This window comes from Oculina patagonica, chromosome 7, assembly GCF_052425735.1.
Source record: "Oculina patagonica isolate OP01 chromosome 7, crgOcupat, whole genome shotgun sequence".
NCBI classification, from domain to species: Eukaryota; Metazoa; Cnidaria; class Anthozoa; order Scleractinia; family Oculinidae; genus Oculina; species Oculina patagonica.
In genome coordinates this window covers 30,126,925-30,137,202 of record NC_135764.1, presented here as the reverse complement: position 1 = coordinate 30,137,202, position 10,278 = coordinate 30,126,925, and the positions used below count along the sequence as shown (strand labels likewise).

The 10,278-nt window shown below is 35.5% G+C and overlaps 1 protein-coding gene and 1 long non-coding RNA gene across 2 annotated transcripts in view; both read right to left on the bottom strand.

Annotated features, from left to right (window-relative positions):
• Positions 1-2,903: 2,903 nt before the first annotated feature.
• Positions 2,904-10,278, bottom strand: part of LOC144659369 (histamine H2 receptor-like) — a 40,159-nt gene continuing 32,784 nt past the window's right edge. Inside the window, exon 3 of the mRNA XM_078519779.1 lies at positions 2,904-3,059. Coding sequence (XP_078375905.1) covers positions 2,904-3,059 — 156 coding nt within the window. The remainder of the gene's footprint in view (positions 3,060-10,278) is intronic.
• On the bottom strand, positions 4,738-8,941 carry LOC144661193 (uncharacterized). The gene is made up of 4 exons (XR_013572232.1): positions 8,913-8,941; positions 6,919-7,012; positions 6,682-6,750; positions 4,738-5,357 (listed from the first exon to the last, which is right to left on the bottom strand). It is a non-coding gene; the product is annotated as an uncharacterized LOC144661193 (long non-coding RNA).

The window sequence follows — 10,278 nt, the reverse complement described above, 5'->3', positions numbered from 1 at the left end:
TTTAAACTGTGCGTGATTGACGTCGCCCCCGTCAACGATTATCCCACCTTCGTTAAAACATAAATACAGTGAAAACCAGAAAAAATAATTTGTGAGAGAAATAGCTGAATAAGAACCTGAAATACGAAAAACGTGAACATTGAACTGCTACAATCCAACAGCAAAAAAGAATCGGAACAACCTTCGCTTACTGCCAGATCTTTATTTTTTCGCTGGCTGGCGAAACACTTTCTAAAACAGTAATTAAGCGCTTTTAACAAAACATCACCGAACAGATAAGATGCGGAAAAAAGATTTGAATAACATAGAGACCGGTACATTGATAAAAAGAAAATCTTCTTGTCACGCACAGCCATTTACCGGTCCTTTTGGACAGGTAGCGCGAAAATTCCTAGAAAATTTGCCTTACTTCCGTTTTCCTCCAAATTTGGAGAACAGGAAGCTAATATGATTAGCCAATTACAGAGCGATTTTAGGCCAAGACACTTTAATGGGCCTTACACGGCCAATTTTTCACGAGCGTGACCCGTGTTTGTTTTAAAATTCCAACATGGCGGAATCAGTCGAATGAAAACAGCTGAAGATGGTTTTTGAGGAGGAAGTTGATCCAGAAGGTTTTTCAAGTCTCAAACAAAGTTATTTGGACAGTCAGCTCGAAATTCGACGCGAAAAGTTGAGGTAAATGATCTTTTATTTTGCTTCGCACATGTTTGTGTCTGTTCGCGATATAAGCACATGTTGTTCAAAATGCGACAAAAGACCGTTTGGATCGCCGTTTTTTATGTTTAGAAACTCGACTTTATCATAAACAATTTGTCCTTTGTCGAGTTTGGGAACGTAAAGCTCAATTTCTTTGATAATATCATAGGTGGCAAATTACTCCTTAATTTTGGCGCGAAATTTTAACGTTAATTTATAATTTCACATGTGAAATTATAAAATTGCCGTGGCAACGTAGTTAGCGGCAAGATGGCGTCCGTAATGAAAGATGTTTAGAGCTTAAACTTTGTACATTTTCGCTTGCATTTCATCTTAGCCAGCTTGCCTTGGCCATATAATAAAACTTTTGATGATATTTTATATTTCAAAACGTCAAAACGACTTGTAAATGGTATCGTGCGGATTTTTGATCGTTTTACACGGGCACCGTCAGTTTCAGTTCATTCATAATGTGTGAAATAATTGACAGTTGATTCATCTTAGAAACATTTTGTTAACAGCAAAAAGGAATCTCTAAAAGGTTTTCTTCAAAGACTAAAAAACTTACGAACTTGAGCAAAATGTATGCTTTCAACTTTTCAAAGCTCGGAGTTCGCGATGCAATATACCAGTCAAAAACCTACGATTGCAAGCGTAAAATTTGTCACCTATGATATGTAATCAAATGTTATACTCGTAAAATTAGGAAATAATTTCACTTGCATTTTGTCAAAATTCTTATAATTTCCCTCGCCTAAAGGCTCGGGAAATTATTAGAATTTTGACAAAATGCGCGTGAAATTATTTCCTAATTTCACTCGTCACCATTTGATTACCCATACTAATCACTCGTTTTGTAGGGATTATGCAGACGCGAGTAGCCGCACGTAACTTAAGCTCTGATAAGCCGTTGCCATGGAAACTGAAATGCGATCCTTTCTGTTTGTTTCCGCTTTCAGTACCAATTTTGTCTTAGAACACGGAAAATGATTACTTAGACCTTAAAATGTACCCAGTGGAGCGTTTTTGCACTATTTCAGTGTTGCCTAAATTTTGTGACTTATTTTTACTGATTTTTTGTGATTCAAAATTTTTTTTGAAACGTTTTAAGTATTCATGAAGGAGATTATATTTTTTCTAGAAAGCATATTTTGTGTGTGCCCTTTCAAATGAGATATTGGAGACTTTATAGCTGTAAATACTTTTGGAGTTATTAAATAAAACGTGCGACATGGTCAATATTGTATTATTTTTGTTGTGACAACAAGTGAGATCTTTTTCTAAAACGTCTTGCTCCGACCTGAAGCTTAACAGTAAATAACATTTATTTCACAACTTCTTTATATTTAATACAATTTACACAGCTCAAACACTTGCAGAACGGTTTTACAGTCACTGGTTTACTGTCATTCCGCTGTTATGTTGTGTTTAACTTTAAATAGTCGACCTAAAACTTGTAAATAATATTTAATTCAAAACTTCTTTATATTTAATACAATTTACACAGCAGAAACACTTGAAGAACGGTTTTAATTGTTCTTGGAAACTGGTTTACAGTCATTTCGTTGTTATGTTGCGGTAAACTTTATAATTATTGCCGACCTAAAAGTTGTAAATAATATTCATTTCAAAGTGCTTCTTGCAGTTTATCTGAGTTTATGAGCACTATGCAATTTTGCAAAACGGTAGTCTAAAAGACCGTTCTTTGGACACTGGCTTTACAATTTGAAGAAAGTTTCTGTAAACCTGGAACGTTTAAATAATATCTATTTTAAAAAGTTTTGTATTTGCTTCTATTTACACTTAAAGAACTTTCAGTTTGTAGAATAGTATATTCTTAACCGTTATTTGGAAACCAACTTTACAATAATTTTGTAGCTATTTTAGTTGTTGTAATTTTCTAAAATTAGGAAGTAAAAAAATGCGCAAATTAAAAGCACATGAAGTGAAACATGACGTCAATTGATTTCCTTTTCTCAGCCACTTTAAAAAGCTGCTGGCCCGCCCTATTTCCCCCTCAGTTTCAAATTAAATTAGTTTCAAATTAAAAGCACTCTCCTGTTCTCTCCTCCACTTATATTTACTAGGAAAATAAAACGTTCTTTATATTTAAAATCTCCAGAAGGTCTTGTTTAGTGTAACCCTTGTGCTATTCATCCCCTGGACAGAATGTAAAACCTCGATTTAAGTTTTTCGTTGGTAAGTCAGACATCGTTCTGGGCATGAGTTGAAGGTGCCACAGCTGGCGAAGTTCGAAAAACAAATCGCCTCATTTTTTTCAGTCGCCAGCAGTAAATCAGAGGATTGAAAAGAGAGTTTAACATACCAAACGTGCGGATCCACGGAGCAGCGAATGAATTCTTAACATCAAGATTCAACTCCAATGCAAGGGACAAAACAGTCAAATTCACAGGGCGAAATAACACTTTTAAGGTTTCTTATAGGTAACTTAAAGGTACAGTAAAGAATCATTTCCTGTACCTTTAAGTTTATCTTAAATTTCTTAAATGTTTCTTTTCTTAATCTTTAAGTGGATCACTTAAATTCAATAATGAACCATTTAATGCATCTTTAAGAAATGCACTTAAAGATGCATTAAATGATGTTTTAAGAAATTTTAAGTGATAAATTAAAGGAATTAAATGAAATCTTTAAGATGCTTGGACACATTAAATGTGACTTAAAGGTTAAGGAATGGTCACGTTTAAGTGACTTAAAGCGTTTAACTTAAAGGACCAGTTAAGACTGCTTTAAGAACATTTAAGTGGCAGCTTAAAGAACAAGAAAGGAATCTTTAGGATACTTTGCCAAGTTAAATGTCACTTAAATGTAATGTAAAGATAACCTTAAGTTCAAAGAGACTTTAAGTGGCAGCTTAAAGAACTGGAAAGGAATCTTTAAGATTCTATGCCCCATTAAATGTCACTTAAATGTAATTAAAGGATAAACTTTAAGTTTATTTAAATGTTCCACTTAAAGGAACAGTAAGGAAGGATATCACTCTTTCAGATACGATGACACATCTAATGTCCATTAATTTTAATGTCAGGGAAAGATAACCTTTTACTGAGTTATTTGAATGTGATGTACATCATCATTAATGTACATCTGGGATCTGTAAAGGGTACAATCCAAAAGCAATGAATGTGCAAGTTAACATCAAGGGAATCTTCTTGCAAGGACCTTCTTAGCATTATGTCTACTAACACAATTCACGTAAGATTTCAAAGTAATAAAAGTTTATTGTCTCTGTAATTCTTTTAATACAAACCTACATCACTAACTAAGGTGTTGACAGATCTACTTTTGTTGTAATTACAAAACAATCACAGTAACAATTATCTCCATAAACTCAAAAATTCTTCATATAAAAGATAGATTCAATTTATATTGTAACTGTACATGTGTTACTTGAATACCGGTGGGTGACCCTGCCTGGCAGAAATAAATACTTCTGTCAAATATAATAATTAAAAAATAAGTGAATGTGCGTCCAGCAGTAGCAATGCTCAGAGCCTGAATTTTTTTTCAGATTTTCAGTAGTATGGCCGCATTTGCATCTCTCAGATATTTATAATAATTCAACTTTTCCAATTTAGCTCTATAAATGAATAATATATTTATGTCCTAAATTATTAAAAAATATGCTAAATGTAACGGTTCCAATCATTTTTTTTAATGATAAATAAACATACAATATTTGTAACACATGTTGCAAATTGCTTTATTTCAGGCTACGTTTACACGGACACAGTTATCAATCGACACGGTTTCATGACCTTGAAACCGCATCGAAAACGACACAGTTTCGAAGTGTTTACACGGAGCCTATTTAACGATTTTCCAACTGTTTTTGAATGTGATTGTATAAGCCGAGCGCTGCTCTCTATGCTTGTTTCGCTATGTTTACCCTTCGCAAGCCAGCCAGTTCGTGCCAAAATACATGGCCGTTTTCAAATCGATGCGGTTTTGCCGTTTTTGACCTTTTACACGACAACGAAACCGTATCGTTTTGAAAACGCTCCACTTTTGACAGCGTTTTCAAAACGACCCGGTTACAGTAGTAGTTTCGATCGGTGCCGTGTAAACGAAAGGCGTAACCGCATCGCTTTCGATGCGGTTACAAATGAAACCGTGTCCGTGTAAACGTAGTTTCAGTCTATGAAAGCTTAAAGGTTCCTAGTCAGCATCTGCCATCAATGGCATCGAATTCATTTAAAAATGTACAGTGAAGTGGAGCCTTATTGCATTGCTGCAAGTTGCGTTATTGGGAGTCTGTTTAATTACCTTGAGCACTGAGTTTTATGGTGAGCCTTTTTGTGCTCACAGAAAAATATAATACAGCAATTCTCGCATGTAAACAAAAACAAAGGTGTGGCTGACTAGGGGGTCCTTTAAAGAAAAAAAAACTGTCAAGGTAAGTTTGATGTATATATCTTGGAAAATAATCATTAACAAAAACCTCTGTAATTTTCAATTTCTACTGAAAAGACATACCAGTATTGCTCCAATATTGATAATCTATCAGATATGTCAAATATTTCAAGAAAATATAATACTGTAAATATTCATAGTCCCATTTAAGCTCTTTAAGAACTCCTTTCTGCTTGTTCCAATTTCTCAACATGGTCTAATGCCAAGGCTCCTTTGGTTAATCCCTACAAACAAAAATGATCATTACCATGTCAACACTTGATAAAAAATATGTTTTTATACCATGCCAGGGAGGCGGACACCTCTTTAAGACAGACAGTTGAGGCCGGTCCAAATAGTGCCCACCTTACAGAGAGTTGACTGTATAACATACATTGTACAGTAACTGTTCTAATTGTTAACATCTGGGCTCCTTGAGTGTAAATGCTTTTTATTCAATATTGTTTAAAAACACTGACAGCCTCAAACCACCACATTCCCATAGTAGTGTATGTTAAAATTGTAGTGTCCTAAAAGGTAAAGAAGTATGGCTTAGTTAGTGTAAGAAGTGGACAATAACAAGGTCCTGATTGAAGTTGTTTTAAAAAAATATATAATTTTGGATAATGGTCAATTTGCTATGAGATGTTGAGATGTTGACCAAGCTATACATTGCCAGGGCTGTCACCAAGATTTGATGTTTCATGGCTCTACTAGCTATGGGTTAGTAGACAGCGAACTGAGCAGCAAAGCTGCAAGCAGCTAACAGTTTTGGTTCTATTATTCTGTGTAATTACCCTGGTCTCATGTTGATATTAGCCTGGAAAATCTATGGCCCCTGGCCTTAGAAGAACAGCTCCCTGTAACCGACTGTGGGTCAACTGTCGGCCAACAGGTTACCAACACGCCACCAACAGTCTACTGACAATTTTTCCAAAACATAAATTTTACTTTTACAAAGTTCAATTTGTAATAAATATATCGGTTGACAGACGACTGACAGTCAACCAACAATTAAAAGGGAGCTGTTTTTTCACAAGTACACCAAACTTTGCCATATACACCATATAAAAGCATGTTATTGTATCAATGTTGTGTACTTATATGATAAATGGTGAAATATAATTTTATAGAATATACACTTATTATTAGTCTCATATTTGTGAGATTTTTACAAAGATTTCTATGCATGGTAGTTACCGGGTAACTCAGGTTATGCCCTGGTCAACAACTCATAACCCAACTGTTCAAAAGTTACACTTAAAAAAAATTGAATGAGCTTGGATTAATGGCAAAGTTCAGGAAATATTTTTTTCTTGGAATGCAATGCAGGGCTAGCTGTCACTATAGAGCCAGGGGCCACAGATTTCTTGGGCAAAAATACATATTAACATGAGCCCAGTGTAGTTACACTGTAAAACAAAACCAAACCTCTTTGCTTCTTACAATTTTGCTGCTCAGTTCCCTGCTCTGAGAATGCTAGCTAAATTGTTGTTTACTCTAGTTTTCATGTTAGGCAAATCTTTTCAAGATTTAGTGGCAACTAGTGTGTTTCCAGTGAAACCTCACCTCTCCTTTCCTGCCTTGTTGCCTGCATTTTTTGCTTTGTTTGGACATAGCCACAGCACTCGAGTGCCCCTAAAAATAAAATATATATCTTTTTAGATTTGGTAAATCAAATACATGAACAAATTATAGTAAAGAATCAACACTTTTACCATCATTGGCATGCCATTCTCAAGACATACAATAAAATTAGATATGCCATGAGATTAAAGTAAGACAATTACAAGCAAGGACACTTACCTCAATTAAGACCTTTTTCCATATATACAGTTTTTGTCTCTTGATTACTCTTCCTAGTGTGTTTACATTTCTTGCTGAGATGCATGGCTGTCAACTAAAGCAAAAAACAAAAAAATGTTTCTAATTGCCTCAATGATAGATGTAATCATATTGATAAAAATATATTGATAAATTGTTCAGGCTTCTGTAACACTGTTTTTCATTTTATTAAGATGCCTTGGACTTAAAAAATCACATTTCTATCCTTTTCAAGATGAGGTGAACCTTTTTGTTGGAAGGGCAGAAAGATGATAGTAAATTGCCCTGACAAACAAATTAAAGCCAACTGCAAACAAACCATGTCGAGCTAACTGCAAACAAACCGGTGTAAAGCTAGCTGCAAGGAAACCAGGCTGAACATTACTGAACGTAAACTAATGACATTCCCTTCTACTGCTATTCAGCTGAATAGGCCATTTTTAAAAATACCATAATACTCTTTGTTGTGACTTGTCCCTCCAAAATTTTGCATATGCATTGTTTTCAATTTCTCTTGGGACAACAAGAGATATTGAAAACAATGCTTATGTAAAATTTTGGAGGGACAGCAGAGTGTTGTGTTGAAAATGGCCCATAGGGCAGGGCTCAAATTAATGGCCGGTCAATGGACAATGTCCAGCCAAGATGACAATTTGTCGGGACAAAGTTTCAGTTTGCCGGTCATTTTGACCGGTCACGTACATGGCTTTAAGAATGATAACTGATGACCAGAAGGGCATTAGAAAGTGATCTATTCATAAAAGTTGCAGCTAAAACAGCAGAAATGAGTGGTAGTTTGAAAGTGCTATTTTCAATATTTTGACCGTTCAGAAATGACACATGACCGAGCTACATGTAAAATCTGTCTGGCTGGACAACATGACCGAACACTGTCCGAAAATTATTTTGAGCCCTGTGGGGCCAGCATCCCCTAGATGCAACCTAATGATCCTGTGATGAATATTCAAGTAAATTCAAGACAGGGCAATAAGAAATTTCCCTGAAGTGTCCCTTCTGTGTCTATCAGAAAACTTTTCGTGATTTTGTCTATAAGAAATTCGGTGTCTGTCATTAATAATTAATCAGCAGAAAACAGAATGCAAACTTTACACTCAAGGCTAGCCTGCTATGCACTCTGCATTTTGCACTCTGCAGTCTGCAAATGTCAGACACTGAAGAAATTTTTTAAAGAAAACACAAAGAAGCCATATCTGATCTTAAAATCGATGGTAAAAACGTATAAAACTGAATTCAGTTTTATACGTTTTTACCACCGATTTTAAGATCAGATACAAACCAAATTTTTATTATGTCAAACACTGATCGCCCTAGCAACAAGCCATAATTAGTTCAGATTTATAACATGATTTCTCAATACAAAGATTCAAAATAATTTTATTACACTGTTTGCTGTCAGTGTAATAATGCAGTGCTAATATTTTCGAAAACAAAATCATCATTAATTTGTTTTGGAAAATATTAGCACTGCATTATTACACTGACAGCAAACAGTGTAATAAAATTATTTTGAATCTTTGTATTGAGAAATCATGTTATAAATCTGAACTTATTATGGCTTGTTGCTAGGGCGATCAGTGTTTGACAGAGATTTGTTTAGTTTAGCTTATCTAAGATCTAGAAAAGTGGTTTTGAGCCTTCAGTTCAAAATAATGCTAAAATCCGGACACTGTTCCTCGATATAGAATAGAATCCACAACCGCAGCTAACAACAGTTAAATTATATTTAGGCTTCCTGTGTGACTCTGGCATATAAAACTAGACTGCCAGACTCATGACTGGGCTGAATATAACGACCGAACAGTTATAAGCTGACTATAAACATCTGAAAGCAAAATTATAATCCCATAAGATACACAGAACATTCATTTTGTTTTGAATATATATTAAATGGTGTACATTCGGTAATTAATAAAGTAAACTGGTGATATAACACAAAATGACGTTCAAACACTTACCCGACAGCTTTTCAGAACTTCGACTTTTTAGGCGGTGATTAGGCGGTGACAGACGCCTATATGTTGTGGCCCGTGGACGGGCAATGTTACAATTACTCCAACCGAGTGGCACTGGGAACTAGGCATATGGGTCACGTGTGTTATTGTTTCCTTCATTTCTTTGGGATCCGCCATCTTGGGTTGTGGTGATTTTGCTGTTTGGTGAGAAGAGAAGCCTCGACTTGTAGTTTTGTACGTAGCTGTTATATTTTTGCACTCACTTACAAACTCTTTCAGAACTTGTCGTGCATACATACAAAATCGACTTACTCGCAAACGCGACAGGTCAAGGGTCTACATTATATTTGGTTTAACGCTTTTACGTGTTGGTGAGTGGTAGTATCGAAAACGAAGACCCCGAAAACGAAGACCTAAGACCTAAGACCCATACGAAAACTAAGACCCGTACGAAAACTAAGACCCATACGAAAACTAAGACCCATACGAAAACTAAGACCCATACGAAAACTAAGACCCGTACGAAAACTAAGACCCGTACGAAAACTAAGACCCATACGAAAACTAAGACCCATACGAAAACTAAGACCCGTACGAAAACTAAGACCCGTACGAAAACTAAGACCCGTACGAAAACTAAGACCCATACGAAAACTAAGACCGTACGAAAACTAAGACCCGTACGAAAACTAAGACCCATACGAAACGAAGACCCGGCCAAAACCAGCGTTACCAAGAGTTGCGTGACATTAATAATAATAACAGAATAATATTGAAGCAGACTGAGCGTACTGAGAACGTACTACTGAAATCGAAAATCAATGAGCGCTTTCCATTTACATGGAATTTTCGGAGAGAATTTTTCGACAAATGGAACGCTACAGTTATTTCAACACGTAAACGGAATGAAAAGATGCTGTTCCTTTTGAAAATTCCATTCTGATAGCACTGCGGGAGCCTAGGTCACACATGACTTGCCAAGGTTTTTAATCTTTTGGTCGGGGAAATGAGACAAGTACAAATATCGAGTGACACTTGTACTCGTTTTGCGCGATGTTTGTACTCTACGAATCAGTGTTGGATAAGAATAACATTGAAGCAGACGAGTACTGAGAACGTATCGATCAAGTTTCATTGAAATCCTACAAATATTTGTCTTTAATTTTGAAGTGAGTACGCCTCGTTACGCGCTACATGAGTAAAATTAAAACATCTTGGCCTACACATAAGAAGCACTAACAAAACCTTTATTTACTAAATTTAGAAAAATCTATCATTCATTATCATTGAAACTGAAACAAACTCTAAGTAAAACTAGATAACCTCGCAAACTGACGAGATCTATACACAATGTAGCCCTGTTTGGCAA